The 22,876-nt window shown below is 42.7% G+C and overlaps 1 protein-coding gene across 2 annotated transcripts in view; it reads right to left on the bottom strand.

Moving 5' to 3' along the window:
• Window positions 1–1,955: 1,955 nt before the first annotated feature.
• The window catches only part of Bub1b (BUB1 mitotic checkpoint serine/threonine kinase B), a 53,904-nt gene continuing 32,983 nt past the window's right edge, over window positions 1,956–22,876 (bottom strand). For both annotated transcript variants that reach the window (XM_034495327.2, XM_076929482.1), the window contains exons 13-23: window positions 21,420–21,477; window positions 20,570–20,657; window positions 16,196–16,449; window positions 15,231–15,364; window positions 14,429–14,569; window positions 13,810–13,910; window positions 8,423–8,572; window positions 6,847–6,989; window positions 4,917–5,100; window positions 3,849–3,955; window positions 1,956–2,463 (exon numbers count right to left, since the gene is read on the bottom strand). In XM_034495327.2, the coding sequence (XP_034351218.1) occupies window positions 2,232–2,463; window positions 3,849–3,955; window positions 4,917–5,100; window positions 6,847–6,989; window positions 8,423–8,572; window positions 13,810–13,910; window positions 14,429–14,569; window positions 15,231–15,364; window positions 16,196–16,449; window positions 20,570–20,657; window positions 21,420–21,477 (1,592 nt within the window). In that variant the 3' untranslated portion in view covers window positions 1,956–2,231. The remainder of the gene's footprint in view (window positions 2,464–3,848; window positions 3,956–4,916; window positions 5,101–6,846; window positions 6,990–8,422; window positions 8,573–13,809; window positions 13,911–14,428; window positions 14,570–15,230; window positions 15,365–16,195; window positions 16,450–20,569; window positions 20,658–21,419; window positions 21,478–22,876) is intronic.

The raw sequence follows: 22,876 nt of genomic DNA, 5'->3' as shown, positions 1-22,876 counted from the left end.
ATTGTGGGTATGTGTGTATTTGTATGGGCTTGTGTGACACGCACATGTATGGAGTCAGAGGACAACTTGTAGGAGCCTGGTCTCTCTTCCACCATGTAGACGGTAGGACTCTGGTCATCAGGCTTAGTGGCAAGTGCTTACCCAGACTTATCTGTACCTTGGTAAATACTCAGCTTCCATGCCTCTGAACTCATTAAAGTCAAAGTCTGTCATGTTAAAGACAAGCTGTACCTGCTCAATAGGGAGCTGTTCGTGAAGTCAGAATAGAGTAACTTTTGGCAGAGCAAGAATTCCTTGTTTTCATTTGCAATCAAGAGCACACCTTTACTGTCCTTGCCTTATAGTTTCACTTAAAGACATCAACAAGTTATTCTGAAGGCCTGTGCTAATGCTGAAAGGCTTTCCTACCTGAGATCACAGCTCGAGCAATAGGCCACAATTTCCTTCAGCAGGAAGGAAGTTCACACTTCCAGACTCGGGTCTGGCCTCAATTAGAGCACTCTGACTTGTGGGGAAGATGCCTCTAACAGGGCCCCAAGCAAGTGAGGGCACAATGCTTTGTGAATGGGGAGACCTTATTCCAGTCTTTCTCCAAACAAGTAAAAGTCCTGTTCTTCCCAGTTGTGCATCTTTCTCCCAGGCCCAGCTGTCTGCACTTCATGCTTTAGTGAGACCAGATCAAGAGCCACCTGAAGCCTCTGCACAAAAAACAAGGGCTTCCTTCTCCTAAGACTACAGGCATCAAATACAAGGGAGTCTGGTGGTTGGGTACCTGAAATCCCAGCCCTCTGGGGACTGTGACCAGAGTACCTGGAGTTTGATGTCAGCCTGTGTCATGCAGCAATCCTAGCTCAAAACCAAACAAAACTGAAGCTATGGCAGACACTGTTGGTGAGGTGATGTTCTCTCCTCTCCTCAAAGGCTGGAGTTGGCTGAGGTCTGAGAGTAGAGGGTGCAGGGTGTCCTGACTCCCCACTACTGCATGTACTTTTAGAAACAAGGTTTGTCTATACAGCAACTTGGCTGTCTAGACTGCTGAAGAACTCACTAGGTAGAAGCTTATGAAAGTTAAAGGCTCTCAATTTCCTGGGCAACACAGGGAACTGGGGACTAAGGAGGACTTGATTACAGAAAGGCAGTTTTGTCATTTAATATCTTCAGTATAAGAAACAAATTGGAAGATGTTTGCAGAGTTGTATTTTGGTTGAAAGAAAATATTTATTTTCTTTTATTATCTTTTAGATACAGAACATTTTTTCTAGCTTGACCTGCTGAGTTTGCCTAATTGTTTCAGTTGAGAAATTTACTTAGGGAATCTGCTCTCTAACAAGCTTAGAGCAACAATGGTGACAAGCAGAGGGGACTCGGGTACCAGCATGGATGGACATCAGGTGACTGATGCTTATTATCCTATACTGAACAAGCAAAAGCCTTAATGCCACCCGCAGCTGTGTTCCCCTTTGGTGCCCAGTGTTCCACCAGACACTGTTTCTAAATTAGTTCCCACTTCAGAGTCCTCTTTCTGTTCTGACCCCTGTTTTCCTCATGTCTAAGTAAAACTGTCTGTCTTCTGTCCACTCAGCAGCCCTTGTGTCCTGCATGAAATGACAGGCCGCTGAGTACTCTGTTCCGAATGGTTGGTAAGCACTTTAGGCAACGCCAAATAAACCCAGAAGCACTGTACTGTGCCCACTATACTATGAGTATAAACACCTCTGTGAAGCTTAAGAAAAGCTGGTCGGTATGCATCATTCTACCTGCTCTCCTTCTGGACCCCCGTGAGGAGGCCAGAGAGACCAGAGGAAGAAATGGCTGTTCAGCTGACTTCTTATAACCAAAAGGCAGCTGCTCTAAAACTAGGATACATACGTTTCCACCATAAATTAATTCCTCTCTAAAATAAAAGCATTTATCACCTTAGTTCGCAACTGCAGATGAAATGCCAGCAGCAGAAATGTAACAAAAAACGATTTTATTATAAAATACACAGTGAGAGGAGAGTACATAAAACAAAATTACAAAAGAGAAAAGGCAGAAAACAGAGGTTAAAAAGCAGCTGTTTGTATGGAATCGCTTTTGAATAAACCAGATGAGGCTGCCAGAGCACAGCCATCTGCTAGACGCTGTGCTGCTGAGAGTGACCCTCTGCTGAGGGACTGGTACTGTGTCTTAGCATGCTCTAAATCAAAGCACAGCAGCTCCAGGCCAGGCTTGCACAGTGCAGCCTTGGCTCAGGCAGGGTTCTGGGGGAGACTTGACTGCCTGTCCTCCTGAAGGAGCAGAGCTTCCGGACTGATTACCTTCCCCAACTTCCACAGGGCTTTGTTCAGGTGGCTGTGGAATGTGGTATCAAAAGCCCCACTCATTTCTGCGGCAAGTTCTCTCAGAACAGACACTGTGGACTTGTCACTGGCATTCAGAATCCGCACAAAGAATTTATTCCACAATTCACCGTCCTTTAGTCTAAGAAAATACAAAAAATAATTTCTATCAAGATTGGGCATGTGAAAATTAGAATTCTTTCTCAGCTTCACTCAGTAGTACAGTAACGTGCCAGAGTGATATAGGATGATACCAAGAAATCTAAGGCTGGAGATCATTCAAACACTCTTGAAGGTACCGGGGAAACTATAAAAATAAGTCTGCCATAGTGGCTCTGAACACACATAGAAAGAAGGAAATCCACTCTCACCCGAACCCACAGCTCTCCTCTGGCCGCTACTGTGCAGTGACACCCACTAGCACGTCTCCTCCACAGTCAAAGAAAAAGAACCTTCCACTCTCCAGAAGCTCTCACTGCAGGTCCCACCTCAGGCACTGTCATCCTTAGTTCTCTGAATCCTGAACTTGACTAAAGTGACTTGCTCTTACCCTCCTTGTCCCTTATCTGACAACATCTACTGTTGTAGAAAGCACGGGTGTTGACGCACACCCTGGCTATTTCTGCTTGTGTTAATTAACTACACCTAGTCAGTCCACAGCTAGCCGAAGACGCCTGTTAAACCTGCACATCTCAAAGTATGCTTCAAGCAATTTCATAACGTAAGTTGTTTTTGTTGTTGTCTGAGACAATGTCTCACTTTGGCTGGCCTTGAGCCTCTGCCTTCCATGTGCTGGGGTTAAAGGCCTGAGCCACCATGTCAGGATCAAACCTATTTTAAAAAATACATGCAAGAGACAAATGTGATTGGCCAAGTTCCGAATCAAATGGAGAAGAAAATACAACTTAATGTTTTTGGGAGGAAAGCAGGGAAGGGACATTAAATCTTCAATACTGATTTAAAATGAACTCAAACTTAAGAACAGGCAGGCAGTGTGTCATTACTTGGAGGGCTTCTGCTGGCAAAGGCGAGCTAAAGTGGCATGTAAGATATCAAACAGGTCCCCGGCAGGCCTGAGAGATCACTTATTTCTGCACTAGGAGACTGGTTTGGTTCTACCTAATCATTAAATAGATAATAATCTAAAGTCAGTATACAAGTTGGAAACTTAACTCTCTCCAAAAGACAATCTTTTGATAAACACAACTGTTAAAGAGACAAACACCAATTGGTTAGAAAACTTAATTCTTCTAAAATGTTTCTAACATTTCTAAGCTAAGAAACGTCCATACTCCTGTATGACATGGCAAGGTTCTGAATGCCCTGAAGTCTGAGCAGTCTAGGTCTTGTTTTCACCTGGCCGTTCCTTTCCCTGTAGTAGTGCTCTGCAGACACTGAAGTGAACACAAGACATCACTGCAACCACAGTGCTTGGTTTAAAACACTTAGGTTGCTCACCACAGCAGAGATCGCTGCAGAGAGAGGGCAAACCATTGGGATGGGGAGAATGCAGGACCCAGTACTTACTCAGAGGTATTTTGGCTCTGTTTCCAGAGGAGCCCATCCCAGAAGACATGCAGGTGTTCCTTGAACAACAGCAAGTGTGCTAGGTCCGCTATACCCAACAGATCCACCTGAAATCACAACACAGTCCATGAACTAAAGTGGTCTCTGCTTCCACTATGAACGTGTGTACACAGAACTGGAAAGCAGTAAGAGCTCACAGACTTCAGCAGATGCTCCTTATCTTGACAGGACAGGGAAAAGCTGCCCAAAGAAATGATCAGAGATAATTTAAGGTCTTATTATTATGACTTTACCTTTTTTTTTTTTTTTTTTTTTTTGGTTTTTTGGAGACAGGGTTTCTCTGTGTAGCCCTGGCTGTCCTGGAACTCACTCTGTAGACCAGGCTGGGCTCCAACTCAGAAATCCGCCTGCCTCTGCCTCCCAAGTGCTGGGATTAAAGGCGTGCGCTACCACTGCCCAATTTACGGGGTTATTTTTAGGTTATTTTTAAGAGCCAATGACAACAGATTATCTTTGTGAATTACCTGGATTACCAAATCACATCAGGACACCTAATACATTTGTGTGAACTCCAGCTGTGATCTCCTGTGGCCCACATGACCACTTCAGGTACATACTATGTGTCCAGTGGGCAAATACTTATGTCTAGAGCTAAGTCAGAAGATGTGTTTGTGCAAGACGAAGCCACGTGAGACACTGCCCATCCCCCTAGTGCCCTCACCCACAGCACACCCTCAATTCTGCCAAGTCTCATGGACAGGGAGCACAGGCTGCTGTTCTTCCTGTCCAGTGAGGAGTAAAGAGCATGACTGACAGACGCACGGATGGCGAGGAACAGAAATGGGCGGAGCACTTAAGGCACTCACTTATGTATTTACATATGTATGTTTATATCCCTGAGCACTGACAGGAAAAACAGTTAACTATAAGTCGCTTGGTGATACAGTATTTGAAAACTGGGTCATCCAGGTGAGTCAGTGCCAGTAAATACCAGCTCTCAGGGCTTATCTAGGCAAGGAAGGGGTTAAGAATGCTCTCCATATTTGTCCAGGCTTGTCTTCCACTTACTTGGTAGGGAGAAGAACAGTTAACCAGAATCTTTTGTCCTTCCAGGATCTGTGCAGTCCGAAAGCCACTATAGGCAAATGCATCCAGCTGCAGCTGCATTTCCCTCAGGTCGACACTGTAGGAGAAGTCCACAATCCTCACAGCATGGTCGTCCTTATTTATATAGTCATAGGGGTCGTGGATTCTGAGGAGAGTGGAGGGGAGATAACACAAACAGGCTGTTAAGCAGTCGTCTTTCCTTTTTTGAAAGGGCTGCAGGTGTATCTTAGCCTTGCCAACAGTGCCCTCCAGTGGTTAGTTATGAAAATGCACACATAGAGTAAAGGCAAGGTCAGTCCAAAGGGTTAAGATTGCTTTGGTCACAAGGAATGTAATGTAAACTCTAACCCACAGTGCATGGCCACCTCAGAACATTCGCAAGCCTTTATACTACACCGTAAGGACAGGAATTAGACGTGAGCTTGCCCCACTCAGGTGTCCAGGCCCTTTCTTTAACAGGTGGGCTTTCCAAGTAGCAAGTGAAAAAACAATTTAAAACCATTTAAGCTTTTTCTAGTGAGCTGCTATCTATAGTGTTAAATTTCCTGTCTCAGTTAAACCAACACCATATTTTACCTTACTTTTTTTGTAACCTCATCTTTTATTTCATAAGAAAATACTTAAAAGCACAAAGTTACTATCAAGTAAGTATATTTCCTATATTAGTTATGTGCATGAATCTCTGGATACAATCTGCCCAGGGGGAAACACTCTTCATGTCACAAACCTCTACAGCAGAAGGGTTTAGTTTACACCAGCTCCCTTTTCTCCTTGGCATAGAACCAACTTAATTTTGCTTTAATAAACTATAATCACTTAAAACTCTTTTTTTTTCTAAGCTTGAGAGAATGTTTCACAAGTTAATAAGAAGCATGGTCTTTCTCTAGCTCTCTACTTAGCAACTAGTGTTGCCACGGGCAACACCTCTCTTCCTCCTCTCCCTCTCCAGAGATCAAGCCCAGGCTATCTCTTCTCCCTCTCCAGAGATCAAGCCCAGGCTAGCAATCACTTTCCCATGGAGCAGTATCCCTACCTCACAGTCTCACTTTCCTCACACGTTATGTTCACAATAAACTGATTTACTTCAGAAGTCTCTTTCTCCAGGACTGGAGACAGCTTAGAGGTTAAGAGCGCTTAACTGTTCTTGTGGAGAGCCAGGGCTCAATCTCTATAACTCACACGGCAGTTTACAGCCATCCACACCTCCAGTTCCAAGGGTCCTATGTCCTAACCTCTCATGGCATCAAGCATGCATGCAGTTCACATATGTACATGCAGACACACACACTAAGAAAATATATAGATATATAATTAAAAGTAACAAATAAAAGGCTTTCTGGTTTTTAGTACTTATAACTGTATATACTATTTCCTACCAATTTTATTAAGTAAAAGATAATGTCCTTTTACATTTTTCTGGTGTTCAATTGGAGCCCATGGCTTTACACATACAAGGCAAAGCACCCCTTCACCCGTATGTTCATGCACACAGCACCTATATGTTCCCAGCGCCCCTTCACCTGTATGTTCATGCACACAGCACCTATATGTTCCCAGCGCCCCTTCACTGCCCCTTCACCTGTATGTTCATGCACACAGCACCTATATGTTCCCAGCGCCCATATGGCAGCTTCATGACCATCTGTTACTCCAGTTCCAGAGGTGCTGACTCCTGTCCTTGGGGGGTACTGGGCACACATGTGGCACAAAGACATACAAGCAAAAAAAACACTCTCACGTGCTTTTTTTTTCTTCTTCTTCTTCTTCTTCTTCTTCTTTTTTTTTTTTTTTTTTTTCCAAAAGTACGAGAATTACTCATGGTTTAAAAACAAACAAACAAACAAACAAACAAAACCCAACAAAGCCAATGAAGGACGATAAACGGACCTACCTGTTCCTTAGGATCAGGCTCCTCGGACTCAGGTCTCCATGCACTATCTCAGCTTCGTGCAGTTTCGCCACCATTGTCAAAAGGTTATAAATAATCAGCACTATTATTTCATGAGTAACTAATTCGCTGTGTTGGAGGAGATCCTGAAAACAGAAAGAGAGAAAACTACTTGTCAAGCTGTCCATCGGCAGCATGCGCCCTGACGGACGATGGCAGCTGTGTGCTCTCCTTTCAGTCCCTGCTGGGCTGCAGCTGGACCCCTGGCCCAGCTCTAGCACTGAGGTCTCCTTAAGTCGGTAAGGATTTAGTGAGACTGTGAGTGAAGAACTAGAGAAAAAGGGAAGGTGCTTGCTGCCAAGCTGGAAATCCTTTTTGATCCATGAAATTTATATGGTGAACAGAGAGAGAAAGGACTCCTGCAAGCTGTTCTAATAGCCACACACGTTCACCTACATGTGCACGCACACACACACATAAAGTAAAACATTAAAAAATTATGTTGGTAGCAAAACTTGAAGAACAGAGCAAAGAATAAAATGATATATTGTGTATTTTTAAAGGTTTCAGGGGACATAGTACTAGCAAGACACAGATTTTGCTTTAAATGAGTTGATAATTATTCTAGCGAGGTGACCTGTTCATTTCTCCTCTCTGCCCCCTCTTCCCCATCTCTCAAGATAAAATGCTAAAAAATATCAAACAGGTACTTGCTCAAAGCCACGTGTATAAGAAGTGGGATGCAGTTTAGTTGTTGTCTAGACTGTACTGGGCTCTTGGCAATCCTCAACACTAAAATCCAAGCAAGCAAGCAACCAACCAACCAAGTATTAACTGAGAAGAGTCATCAATACTTTTAAGTTTTAATTGAATTTGTCTTTCTCTACAGATGGGATGTTGAGGTACGCCTGTAATCCCAGCACTTGGAAGCTTGAAGTAGAAAAACTTCCATAAATTCAAGGCCAGCCAGGTCTATTCACTTGCCACCAAGCCTGCTGACTTCAGTCTGATCCCTAGAACCTATGCATTGGAAGGAGAACTGACGAACTGACGTTATCCTCAGATCTCCACATGTACACCAAGCATGAACACACAATAAATATTAAATAGGAATTAAAACTGGACTAGTTCTTTTTTTCCTGAGACAAGGTATCTCTTTGTGTAGCTCTGGCTGTCCTGGAACTCAATCTGTAGACTAGCCTTGAACTCAGAAATCCATCTGCCTCTGCCTCCCCAGTGCTGGCATTAAAGGTGTGCGCCACCTGGCTGGTCCACTTCTTGATGACTGAAAGGAATTTTGTACTAAGTATCTTAAAATTTTAATTACATTTCTCTCTCTCTCTCTCTCTCTCTCTCTCTCTCTCTCTCTCTCTCTCCCTCCCTCCGCCCCCCCTCCTGTGTGTGTGTGTGTGTGCACATGCCATAATGTGGGTGTGGAAATCGGAAAACGACTTACAGATTTAATTCTCTTATCACACTCGGGCCACTGGCAGTCAGGGCCACACCTGCTAAGCCATCGCTGCAGCCCTGGAGGAAATGTCTTTCATAGATGTAGCATGTGTTTAGCATTCTTACAAACCTGAAGGGTGGAGCAGTTTATATACTGGTACCAAATGATATGGCCATCTTGGTACTGACAGCAGCTGCAAAGCTGGTCACAGTCCTCATTCAGACGCTCCTTTAACTTGAGGTTGATATAAAAGTCCCATGGGATAGGCTGAGGAGAGGCCTGGAAGACATAATATTTAAAATGGTAGGACAACTAGAACGTGCTGATGGCTGGCAGATTGAATGCACAGCTGGAGACAAGATCTCACAATGTAGTCCTGGATGACCTAGAACTCTCTCTACAATACTGTAAGGGGAGGTGCTGATACTAAGGTCTAGTTCCCTAATTTGTTCTTGATTTGTCAATAAAGAAGGCTGGGAGCCAATTGCTGGGGGGAAGGTACGGTGGAAAAGGCCGACACAATGAAAGAGAGGGGCTTTTCTGCCATGCTTTGGAACAAGAAGCACACAGCAATCAAGTAAAATCATGTAAGCTAGGGCCTGTAGCCTCCACTACAGGCAGATGGCCAAGAAGGTTGGCAGGGGCCAGCTGAGACAGGCCACTAAGTTCTAGGCGGGAGGAAACATGGGGATGATAACTGCCGAGGGCATGCCTTTCCAGGCAGGAGGTTCTGCGCCCAGCAACTGTGCCTAACCTAAAATTAATACAGCTCTCTGTGTGTCCTTTATCCGTGCATTCTAGGGTCTCAGGAATGGGCTGGTAATGCAACCACTCCTGGAACAAAGGCAGGTAGAGAAAGAAGCTGGGATGGGGCTGGCGGCAGCCTATCCAGGAGCCAAGCCAGAGCCAAGCCAGTTAGAAAAGGAAGCAGGTTTGGGATGGTTGCGATCAATCCTAGAGCTAAGCTGGATACAGCAACTAGGAGTCAGGAAGGGGGTGGGGTGGGGCTGGCAGTACATTTGCAGCTCCCGGGCTAAGGTGGTAACATGCTTTTAAAATTACATGCAACACTGTACAAACTAGCCTTGAACTTATAGAGATCTACCCGCCTCTGTCTCCTACGATAAAAAGTGGGTACTGCCATGGCCAGCTGGAAAACACGTCTTAGTTGTAAAGAACAGAATCATATTATTTGTAAGAAAGTGGATAGAAATGAAGATTATGTTAAGTAAAATGAGCCAGACACACAAACACACTATGTCTGCTACGATACACAGAATCTCAACTCCACATGAAAGCAGGAGGGAGCTCTGAGGAGGACAGCAGTGGGGAGCCCGGGAGGGCGATGGAGGGGAGCAGTGAGAATAAAGTACAATCACACACACACACACACCCTCTATAGTAAAACCCATTCTTTTGTATGCTAACTAAAACCAACTAACCAACCCAAAAGAAAAAAGAAACAACACTGTAGAACTCAGGAGGCAGCAGAGAGGAAGAACAACACAAGTTTTGTAGCCTGGTTTCTTTATTCAGTTCTGGACTAGCCAGGACTTCAGAGGGAGACCCTGTCTAAAACAAACAAACAAACAAACAAACAAACAAAACAATAAGACCCTCCACATTTCTTCCAGCCTGTCTTAGTCACTGTTTCATTGCTGTGAAGAAATACCATGACCAATGCAACTCTCATAACAGAAAACATTTAATTCAGGGTGTGCTTATAGTTTCAGAGGCTTAGTTCATTATCATCATGGTGGCATGCAGACCGACACACTGGTGCTGGAGAACTAGGGGAGAGTTACATCCTGATGCTTACGCAGAAAGACCCTGGGCCTGGCAGGAGCTTTTGAAGCCGCAAAGCCCACTCCAAGTGACACCCTTCCAACAAGTAACCCTTATTGAAAGCACCACACAGCCCCTCTGACGTGAATGTAAATATAAAAAGTAATTTAAAAGCATGATCTGTCCAGGCGGAGTGTAGCATCCTTTAATCCTGGCACTCTGCACTGTGAGTTCCAGGCCAGCCAGGGCTACATAGTAGACCTTGTCTAAAATGCCAAAAACAAACTGCCACCAACAAACATCAAAGCATAACCCATGAGAAAGGACAGAGGAGCAATATAGCCCTGCAAGCTGAAAAGACAGAGTTAATGCACTTAGAAGGCACAAGAAACACTGTCTTAGCAGCGGTGGGACCCGGCCAGCAGCCATGGCACACAGGCGCTACTGTGGAAAACCAGCAGCTGTGAGGAAGGCTGCTGTAGCTGCAAGAGTGCCTGAACCCCACTTAAGAAGACTCAGTCTCCAGATTCTCCTTCCTGTTCCTGTAGCCCAGCTCCACAACCACTCCTCCTCTCAAGACAGATCATTTCCAGGTGTAAAGCAACAGGCCTAGACTAGGTGACCTGGGGGATGGGGTGGGAGCTAGGAAGGAGCGTTTCTGTCACATGTGGAACCTTCCATGCTGCTTCTCTCCTCCACCACCTTCTTCCGCCAGAGTCAGGCAGGAAATGAGAAGCCTTCTTTCAGAGATTCAGTTTACTCAAGAGAAAAGACTTAACAGTTGGTGGGTTTGCCAATCAAATGCCAAAACTACATCATCTACAGTGAAGCCCCGTGGCTTTCAAGATCTCTCTATACACACAGCTTTCAATTGGCTTTTAATGTTAATGCCTAATTCTGAAGAGAGCCAAACATGCAAAACTAAGTTGCTAATCTAATATGAAAAGACAGAATTTTAAACAGACAAAAAATGAATGGGAGGGGGGCAGGATGGGGACACGAGGATACAAGGAGGACACGAGGAGGACAGGAAGGGATACAGATTGTTTTTTCCTCACTCTTTTAGAAGAACATCTTATCCTAGGCAGTGGTAGAGGCAGCATATACATTTAATCCCACACTCAGAATGCAGGAGCAGGCAGATCTCCGAGTTCGAGGTCAGCCTGATCTATAGAGTGAGTTCCAGGACAGCCAGAGAAACTCTGTCTTGGAAAAACCAAAACCAGAGGGGCAGGGAAGAGAAAGAAAGAAAGAGAGAGAGAGAGAGAGAGAGAGAGAGAGAGAGAGATTGGTGCTCACAACCATCTGTAATGGGATTTAATTTCCTCTTTTGGTGTGCCTGAAGACAGAACACTCCTATATATTAAATAAATAAATCTATAATAAAAATAAAAAGATAAATATATAATAAAATAAAAAGAAAGAAAAAAAGACATTTAGTGTGTGTGTTTGTGTGTTTGTGTGTGTGCGTGTCTGTGTGTGTGTCTTGTGGCATGGGTATGAAGGTGACAGGACAACTTGTGGGAGTTGGTAATGTTCTTCCCTGTTGGTTTCAGAAACTGAATTCAGGAACTCAGGTTGTCAGGTTTGATGGACAGCACCTTTATCCACTGGGCCATCTTGCTAACCCAAGAAAAACAATGTAAAACTTCATTAATATCTCAGCGAAATAAAAAACATTCCCTCTTCAAAAAAAAAATGTAAAAGCCTATAAAAAGAATAGGACTGTGGTGATAAGAGTCTGAGCCTGCAGGATTTGACCACAAACAGAACTGGCTGAGGCAGGGTGCAGAGCAACACACAATAAGTCACACAATATGTACATTATGCCAATACTATAAATAACGTAACGAGGATTTAAAGCATATGGGAAGGAGTGTGTATGTCATCTGCAGCAACTGTGTCAGTTTATAGGAAAGACTTGAGGACCCTCAGGTCTGGGTGTCTCACTCAGAGAAGGAATGCTTTAAAAGCAGTCACCTACCTGCAGCTACCAAGAGACAACCACACTACAGAAGAAGAGACAAAGAAGCAGCTAGAGGAGGAGTAAACATATTTTACTTTTAATTTTGTCTGTGGGTGGGGAAGTACATCCAATGCAGTACCCTTAGAAGAGGGGCTCAGATCCAGGGAGCTAGAGTTACAGGTGGCTGTGAGCAGCCCACTGTTGGTGTGATGGCTCAGTGGCCAGAGGTGTTTTTCACCAACCCATATGATGGGAAAGAACGAAGGCCCACAAACTGTCCTCTGATCAATACATACGAACACAAGTAAATAAATGCTAAACAAAAAAATAATTGTACTGGGAAATACATGCCCTAATATGAAAAATTACAAACTGAAAAAGCAGAAAATTGAAAGAAATGCCTTTTTTTCATCAAAGAAAATGTCAAGACTACAAGAGCTCCCAGACTGAGACATGTGCTGACCATCTGCCCAGCACACGGATGAGACGTGTGCTGACCATCTGCCCAGCACATGGATGATAACAGACTTTTATCAAAGCATGGAACTGTTACATGCTGGGTACAAACAAGACTTCCAGGATCTAGAGAAAGGGAGAAATTTCACACAAAGCCACTAGAATTAAAATGACAGCTAGACATGGTGACACATGCCTGAAATCCAAGTACCCAGGAGGTAGAGACAGGGGGATTACTGGTTTGAGACCAACCAGACCTGCATAATGACCTTATCTTACAACACCCAAGACAATTGACTCCCACTAGGGTGAACTTGTGTTCATACAAATGCCCCACTGCACTTGTAGAACCTGATGGCAGAGAGGCTGGCTCCTGACCCCCATTCCCTCATCCCTTCGTACTAGTTCTTTTACTACGAGCCAAAAGCTAAAGACTGTGTGAGGCTGGACCCCAGCCAACTGGGAAAAGACACAGTCACCACGACACCACATACACTAGAATAAAAACTAAGTGAGTGTCGGTGTCCAACTGTGCTTGGTTTAGGGTCTAGCACATCCTTTTGCAAACAAAACTGCTTTGCTGAGCTTAAAAAAAAAAGATCAGGATGGCAAAAGACGTCAAAGGTAAAGAGTTGAGGATGTAGCTCGGTAGTGTGATGCTTGCCTATGCAATGCCTATATTCAGTTTCTAAAACTGTAGGAAAAAACCAGTCAACCAAATAACAATAAGAAAGCAAATAAAATCAAGCATGGTTATAAAAAAAAAAGGCTTAAAAATTCTAAAGCCAAAAAAAAAAAAAAAAAAAAAAAAAATTAACAAAGAATTCTGTATCCAGTCTCATACTACCAATCCTGAAAAGACAGAGAATAAGAACTTTTCAGACCCAGAAGGTACTAAAGGATGTACTTTTCCAAAATAAGAGGAATTAAACCAAGAAAAACAGGAGGGCAAAGTTATTTGGGTTCCAATATAAGAAAAACAAAACGAGGCTTGCCCACAGTGATGGTGAATGGAGGTTTCAAGGCGATCCTCACTGTGTGTCAAGACTAGAATACAACCTGTCCTGCACGGAGCAGTCCACACACTCCAGGGCATATTTCCTCACAAGATAAAGCCAACAGAATCCTTAGTATGCTTAGACAAGTGTCTGTACATAATCATCCCTCATTTCTTAGCTCTGATCTTGCCCTAGGATGGTGACTGACTTTTTGGTGTCTTAGTGATTTCCCAGGCTTTACCATACCATAAGGACAGACTATCTTCTTTGCTGATTGACAAGGTGATAAAATTATCAAGGGCCCATCTCACCTTTATCATGGTTAGCTCTGCAGAGTTTCTTGGTGCCACCCAGTATAATGTGTAATCTTCACATGTTAGGTGCTCTTGTTTGATGCAGTAATCTTCATGACCTGTTGAGAAGGTTTGGTTCCATTTTAAAGTCACTGTGTATATATGTAGGTCCTTACACTTTACCTCCTGGCTTAAGTGTGAGAGGTGACAGTGTTTTGGCCATTAAGTGGCATCTAGAATACTTTTCAAAGTCATTTATATAAAAATCCAAAGGAGCTCTGGACAGACGGCTCGGCAGTTAGGAGGACTTAGCACTCTTATAGAGGACCTGGGTTTAATTCCCAGCATACACATGCTGACTCACAACCATCTATAACCCCAGTTCTGAGGGATCGAACAGGCATCACATATATGTAGGCAAAATATTCATTAAGTAAAATACATACATCTAAAAAAATATTAAAAGAGGCAAATAAAGTACCATTGTTACTGTGCCATGAATTTATCAATGTGTTAGCCTCTCGTGCTATTTACTACAACCTAGGAACATTTACAGTGTTCAAGGGCTTGTGGCATTCAAATCACGCATTTGTATATGCTGTCACAAGTAAAAGGACAAGTATTCAACACTACTTACCTAACTCAATTTCTTTCCCAGTTTCCAGCATAGGCATTGGTCTGTCTACCATAGAAAACTCTACAAAAGCACTTAACTCTGGTAGGGATTTTAACAGTTGTAGGCGATACTGTGAACACCAGGGTGACAGAATAGCATTTTCTGTGGAGAAAAGAAGTTGAAAAAATATAAAAATTAATATTTAAAACACAGTAGAAATGGGGCTGGACAGACGGCTTGGTACTTAAGAGCAGTCTCTATCTTCCAGAGGGTCTGAGTCTGGCTTATGCCTCACAGCTCACAACTGCCTAGAACCCCAGCTCCAGGAGACCTGATGCCCTTTTTTAGCCTTTGTATGATCTGTCTGTCTGTCTGTCTGTTTCGGCCTCTGTCTCTCTCTCACACACACGCCCATCACACACATACACGAAACCGAACAGGGGCGGGGTGGGGGCAGGCAGTGGTGGCACATATCTTTGATCCCAGCACCTGGGAGGCAGAGGCAGGGAGATCTCTGATTTGAAGGCCAGCTCGGTCTACAGAGTGAATCTAGGATAGTCTGCGCTACACAGAGAAACCCTGTCTCAGAAAAACAAAACAAAAAAGGTGTGTGTGGGGGTCTCCAACATTACAAAATCAACACTGCTAACTAACCTGACCACACTCATTTGCCTTGGGTATATGAAATGACATCGAGTAGTGCTGGTTTATCTGGGAAATAGCACAACTGAAGCAGGGGGCTAGTTTACAGGTCAGCCTGCAGAGGAATCTAGACGTTCAGCAAGCAGACCCAGAAGCTTGCCTGTTGTCTGGAACAATCTACCTGCTGCGTCATTAGTCAGCTCCAGCTTTTCCAGAATCTGAAAGCCTTTGATGGAAGACGTACTGGTAACTGAGGAAGAAGACCTGGAATAGCTGGATGAGTGGGTGGCCTCACGGCTGTCTTCAATAATTGGGCTGCAAGAAACAAGAATGAAGCTGTTGTCAGGAATAGCACACACCAACTTCTGTCAGAACTTTATGTATTCTCTTAATAAAGATCCATTAGCTTTTACACGTGTTTTGCCTGCATGCATGTCAGTACACCAGTGTGGGGACAGCATCCACACAACCAAAAGATGGTGTCAAGTCCCTGGAAATGGAGTTCAGAGGGTTGGGAGGTACCACTGTAGGTGCTAAGAACTGAGCCTGGGAGCTCCGCCATAGCAGCCAATGCTTTTAACCACTAGCTATCTCTTTAGAGCCCAACTTTAGACATTTTTAAACAACTTTATACATTTTAAACTTTATACATGTTTAAATTTTATACTGAATTCATCTTGTAATAGAATTTATTTTTATTAGTCTTGCTTTTAAAGCACATTTTCCCCAAATCAGAAATAGATAAAATTTAAAAACCACAAACCCTGTTTTAGATTTATTTATTACATATGTAATAACCTTGTGTGCCATGCATGTGTCTGGTACACGTAGAGGTCAGAAAAGGGCACTGGATACCCTAGACCTGGAGTTACAGAGATGAGCGTTATCATGTGGCTGCTGGAAATCAAACCATCCTCTACAAGGAAGTGCTCTTCACTGCTGAGCCATCTCTCCTTCCGGACCTGAGCCTCATAATCATCACAATATAATCTTCTAATCCTCAAACCCAAACCACTCAGTAACCTTCACCCACACTCTACCTGGAAGACTTCCTCTCTTATTAAGCATTTAGTAGACAGTAAGAGCCTGATACCTGGTCACTGTAAGTGATAAGCACACAGACCAAGAGAGAAACACTCCAATCACCTCAGCTTCTTTACGCTGAGGGTCTGGTGATGAACAGTGTGATGACCCTCAGTGGCCTTGCCATCTAGATCCTCTTCCTGCAACAGTCCCTCAGGATCAGAAGCAATGCCCTTCGAGGACAGGATCTCATGGAAAGGGGTAGATGCCAAAGGGGCTGCTCTGGCAAAGTCACACGTGTCCTCAGGGTTGAGACAAAGCGTCATGTTCCTGAAACCGGTGATGATGGCATCTTCACTCAAAGGCTCAAGTTCATCCTAAAATAAAACAAACATGCTTTAGCTATGACAGCTCAACAAACCTGACACAACACACACATACGTACCCACACATATTTTTAAAAGCTTACATCAGATCACTGACATGAGATTTACAAATAGCAAACCAGGACCTCTAGTTGAAGAAAATTTTAAAAGTACAGAACAGAATTGAGGAAAATGATTTTGTTAACAAAAATATTATACTTCATCAAAAAGGAGACTGTACACACAAGACTCTACACACAGAAACTGCTTAATGTCCTCTCCAATTTACCTGAGGGCTGAAGAACAAACACTACCTTTCACTTACAAAGCACTCCAGGGACTGGAGAGATGGCTCCAAGAGTTTGTGATGCCTCTCCAGGACCCAGGTTCGGTTCCTAGCACCTGAGATGGCACAGCTTAGCTCTAAGGGGTTCGGAATCCTCTTCTGGTTACCACTGATACCCCGACACACACACAAAAGTGAAAGAAATTCAGAGAACAAACAATCCTCACCTTACACATACCACACACACCACACACCACACCACCCACACACACACACACACACACACACACACACACACACACACACACACACACACACACACACCATACACATACCACATATCCACACACACAGGCACTTACGGACACACACCTCACACACAGCATTTATTTACACGATCACACACATAGATATAAATAAAAACACTCAACCAGGCTGGTCACAATGCACATGCGTACACGTGTGTGAGCCATGGCATGTATGAAGGCCAGAGGACAGCTTGTGTGAGTCATTTCCTCCTCCACCGTGTGGGGCCTGGGAGAACTCAGTTATCCCTGCTTCCCACCACTTGAAAACTATTTCAAAACATACACAATTTTTTAAATGATCATTTAAGTGTTCCTAGGATAAATATTTCCAATATAAACTACTTTATATACTTATCTACAATATAAGAAATGTCCACTCAAGCCGGGCAGTGATGGCTCATGCCTTTAATCCCAGCACTTGGGAGGCAGAGGCAGGTGGATTTCTGAGTTCGAGGCCAGCCTGGTCTACAGAGTGAGTTCCAGGACAGCCAAGGCTACACAGAGAAACCCTGTCTCAAAACAAACAAACAAACAAACAAACAAAACCCCCCAAACCAAAAACCAAACCAAAACAAAAACAACAAAAAAAGAAATATCCACTCATTTAACCCTTGCAGATACTAGGTATTAATTTCCTAGATTAGCTACAATTTGACATTTTTGACACAATTTCTGACTCAAAATTAAGGAAGCAGCAGTAGAGGTATATCTCAAAAAGACAGTGAATGTAGATTTAAAATAGGTTAGTTCAAAGAGAGAGCTCCAGGCCTGCCTCAGACACCTAAATAGACAAATACACACTCATAAATACATAAATAGCATTTAAAGTAAAATAAAATACTACTTATGACTCTATCTACCAGTTTAGACATTTAAGATATGACTGGGGGAGGGAGACGGCTAAAATATTCAGGTAAGTACTTCTTTAAAAAAATCCAAGGAAGACATTACAAAGGAAAGGAAAGAAAAGAGGGAGAAAGAGGAAAAAAGGGAGAGAAGGGAGAGGGAGGCATAGAGAACGAGGAGAACCAGCTTAGGAGTCCATGCCATCACCGAGGAGCTGACCCCAGAGCCACCGCCCAGTCCTCCCTAGCTGGGCCATCATGGACTGGTCGGTACTCTCCAGAACACAACGTCTACTGCTTGCTCTTTCTAATCGCTGTGCTCTCCATGGCAACCAGGGAACTAACTGAATCAGAATTTCAGAATTATAGAGTGACTTTCCCAAATTATTTAAAACAAATATAATTTGGGGAATATAATGTATGGATTCCTTCTCTGGAAATTCAAATCTCATAAAACTGGAGTGGGGCCTGAGTATCTTCCTTCAGTCATTAAAGTCTCCTAGGCTCTTCTGAGTCGTCAGAAATTCTACATTTTGGATATAAAATAGCATTGACATTCATATCTATCTAGCAATAAAATACTGGGTACCCTATCAGATAGAAAATATTTATCAAAAAAGGTAAATAAAAAGAAAACTGTATTAAAAAGTCACTGTCTCCCGGTGACTTTGGTCCCTTGGATGTGGAGGAAGTGCAGTGTAGCTTCTCCCCGCACCCCAGCCTCTTCACCCTCCAGCAGTGCCAGGGGCTCAAAGTGCCGTGCCATGCCAGTGCCTCTGGTCTTTTTTATCTGACTTGAATGCCTACATTCTATCTTTTCTACCCTGGGAATTATCAAGTCCCTATGACAGTAGATAGAACAGAAGAGGAGGAGGAGCATCAGACAGCTCAGTGAGTGAAGCCACCCACAGCCAGGCCCGGTGACTGAAGTTCAATCCTGAGACTCACACAGTGTAAAGAAAGAACTTTGCCCTCATATACATGCAAGCACTCCCCACACATAAACACGAAACAATTACATGGAAATAATAATAAAAAGAACAGAAAGGGAAAATGGTTGGTCTGCATGTTTCCATTGCCACAAAAGGCATTTTACATGTATGTTGGAAAAAAAAATACTTGCAAGTGTAACAAGGCTGTCAAATTAGTGACCCCCCCCTTAAGACTTTGAGATATAATTCATCACTTCAGTGTGCACCTAAGTTCACATCAGTGTGCTATTTTGGTAGAAAGCACAATACACTACCAGTGCCTTGCCGTCACCCTCTCCATAATTCCCAACTACTCTGCTTTATTATGAACACCTCATGTAAATGAAAACCTTTTTACTGTAAGTTTCTTTATATCACATCAGATCCACACATTTCATCTTATCTTTCTGAGTGGAGAAAATAATATTAAGTGTACCAAGCCAGGAGAGCATGGGAATCACCTCCAAAGCAATACTCTCCCCAGATCCATGACTTCACTTACATGAAATGCCTAGTTTCCTCACGTACTGTGAGGGTCAAGCATGCTGTAACAAATATCAGTCCATCATTCATTCCTTTGAATCGTCAAGTAATATGCCACTGTGTTGATATATATTTTATTTACTCATTAGTTGCTTTCTTGATCATGAACAGCATTTCTACACTATTTGTGTATGAATTTAGTTACCATGGGTGGGTGTGGCACGGATGAGACATGCTGTGGCTTACAGTAACTATCTTTAACTAGTAAACATTTTTTTTCCAAGACAGGGTTTTCTGCGTTGCCCTGGCTGTCCAGGAACTTGCTATGCCAGACTGGCAAACTCAGAGATCCACCGGCCTCTGCCTCCCCAGTGCTGGGATGAAAGGCGCGCACCACCACTGCCTGTCTAGTAATTATTTTATGCGTATGGATGTTTTGCCTACATGTATGTTAGCAGATGTATGTAGTACCCACCGGAGCCACAAGAGGGCTGTGGACAGTTGGCCTTACAGCCCGTTGTGGCCTGCCAACTAGGGCTGGGAATCAAACCCAGATTGGTCCTCTGTGAGAGCAAGTGCTCCTAACTGGCGCTAGGTTTAACATTTTAAGGAATGACCAACGTGTTTTTCAAAAGGACTGTTCATGCAATGTATAAAGGTTCTAATTTTTCTACATCTTTGTCCCCAAACATTTGTCATTATCTGTCTCTTGATTATAGGCATTACAGTGGGTACAACATAGTATCTCACTATGGATCTAATTTGCATTTTCCTGGTAACATAACTATGAATATCTTTTCATGTGCCTAGTTCACGTTAGTAATTTTAATGTTTATCCAAATCTTTTAAACAAGATCTAGCTATGTACTCAAGGCGGCCTAAAACTCACTGCAGTCTAGGGTGACTTTAAATCTGAGATTCTCCTCTATTCCACTGCCCAGTGAGATTATAATAAGCAAGCTTCAACATCTGTTGAATGTTTAACATATGTTTGAATTTTAATACATTTATTTGTCCATCTGTGTGTCAGGGAGAGTCATGAGGTCAACTTGTGGGGATCAGTTCTCTCATTTCATCATGTGGGACCCAGGGACCAATCTCAGGTCATCAGGTGTGGCAGGCCAGTGCCTTAACCTGCTGAGCCATCTAGCCAGTCAATGCTAAACTTCTGAGATATTTGAGTGAGATAACTCACTAAGTCCATTTATGTTAATTTACACAAACATCAGGAGACACAACCTCATTTGGGGTGATGACTTCTGTAGTCTTGAGAACTGTAAGGGGTCTTCGCTGGGCATTGAGAACCTGTGGACCATCTGTAGCAGGACTGGGAAAAAGACATATTCCAGTTAGCACTCCCTGTTATTGCATACAGAAATAACAGTAAACTTCTGATTTAGGCTTTTTTGATTGTTTGTTGAGATAAAATTGTATTAATGTATCCCAGGTTGGCCTTGAACTCCTGATCTTCCTATCTCAATTCCTTCTTCTCAGCTCTTAATTTGTACACCAAAGTACCTAGCTACCCTCACTCACAAGTCTAAGATATTGGGGAACAACATGATTCAGTTGTTCTGAAGTAGCAGTGCTTTGTAGTAGACGCCTGCTAACTTGAGTTGTATCTAAGAGACCCAATGGTAGAAAGAGATATGCAATTCAGAGTTGTCCTCTGGCTTCCGTATGTATAGATTGGCATGTACCCCCCCCCCACACTCACGTATATAATATACATATGTATATAATACATATATGCTATAAATATATATACAAGATATATAAGAAAACTTTTCAAAGAATTTAAGATAAGGGGCTGGAGAGATGGTTTAGTGTTAAGTACTGGCTGCTCTTGCAGAGGACCTGGGTTCGACTGCCAGCACCCACATGGAGGCTCACAGCTGCTTGGTAACTCCAGTTCCAGGGGATCCAACACCATTTTCTGGCCACCTTGGTCACACAAGCAAAATACCCACACACATTACTTTTTTTTTTTTAATTTAAAATTTTTAAAGATCTAAAATTTTAAGAAAGTGTACATATATAGGAAGATCTATTTCTTTATAACAAACAAACAAAAACAATAAAACCAAACCTTTTGTCCTTTGTGTCTGCAAGAGACTCATCAAAAATGGAGAAAGGCATACTGGGACCTATAAAAGGAGAAAAAAGTTTTAGGAGTATTTAATTCTTTAAGAAAACTATAAAAAGTAATTAATTCTGCATTGTTTGAAAGAAAAACCACAACTGAAAAAGATTTTATTTTTAATTATATATGCATGTATGTGTCTTGTGTATGAGTATATTATATACAGACCAGTGAGTTCAGATGTTTGAAGAGGTCAGAAAAAAGTATACATGACCCGATGCCACACAATGTGTGTGCTGGGAACCAGACATGGGTCCTCTAGAGCGGCAGGTACTCCTAACCACTAAGCCATCTTCCCAGGCTCGGATTTGTTTTTATAGGAGAAAAGGCATATAAAAGTAAAGATCATTTCATAATAATTATCTAGCCATGCACGATCTTACTTCTATACTCCCCAGCCTTGCTACCAACCCCCAATCCAACCCAGCATGGCCCTGACACAGGTCCAGAACACTTCATTTCACCTGCAAATGTTTTAGTATGTTTTCTAAGTTTTTTTTAAAGACTCTTTTTATTATTTAAGATATAATATCTATATGACTAACAATCTCTGAATACCTAGCCAGTTCTACGTCTTAGAAACCGTTTCCAATGTTTGTTTAAAATGTGTCTGAATTGGAAATGCATAATCTGATCTGTATTTTGTCAATGAGTCAAATGTCTTCTGAGGCTGATGAGATGGCTCAGTGGATAAAAGGTTCTTGTCACCAAGCCTGACAACCTGACCCTGGAACTGACAAGGTAGAGGAACTGACACCTGAAAGTTGTCCTGAGCTCCACATGTGCCATAACAAGCAAGTTCACACATACACAAATAAATAAGTAGATAGACAAATATGAGAATAAAGCCCAAGTCATCTATTTTTATATTTCTTTTTGATCTCTCCATGCTGCGTTTTGCCACCTATCTTCCCTCTGCTGCTGAACACACATCTCCCTGCTTTGTGCTCCCTAGACATTATAGGCTAGAATTAGAGGACTCTAGGTTTATGTCTTAGAAAAACTACTTTAAAGTGGCTATTCATGTTTTTACCACTTAAAACATTTTAGTGCACTTCAAGTCTTTCTGTGTAACATCACTGCTGAGCCGTCTTACTGCCCTTAGGTTTCCTTTAACATATTTTTCATAGCTTACAGGTTTTTTTACACAACAATCATCATTGATACAAAAAAAAAAAAAAAAAAAAAAAAAAAAAAAAAAACTTGAGAGGAAAAATGTGGAATCTTTTTCAACTGAGATTAACAGATGGGAAGCCTAATCCTTCTAACATATTGTTAGCAGAAAAGAAAACCAATCTGAATATAAAACAGTTTAAAACGTTCCCTCTCCAAGAGCTGTTTTCCTTAGACAGCTGACTGCTGAGTATTCCTGTTACACTTGCCTAAGTGCAGAGAAAAATAAC

Source organism: Arvicanthis niloticus, chromosome 2 (assembly GCF_011762505.2).
Source record: "Arvicanthis niloticus isolate mArvNil1 chromosome 2, mArvNil1.pat.X, whole genome shotgun sequence".
Taxonomy (NCBI): Eukaryota; Metazoa; Chordata; class Mammalia; order Rodentia; family Muridae; genus Arvicanthis; species Arvicanthis niloticus.
This window is presented reverse-complemented; position numbering and strand designations above follow the sequence as displayed.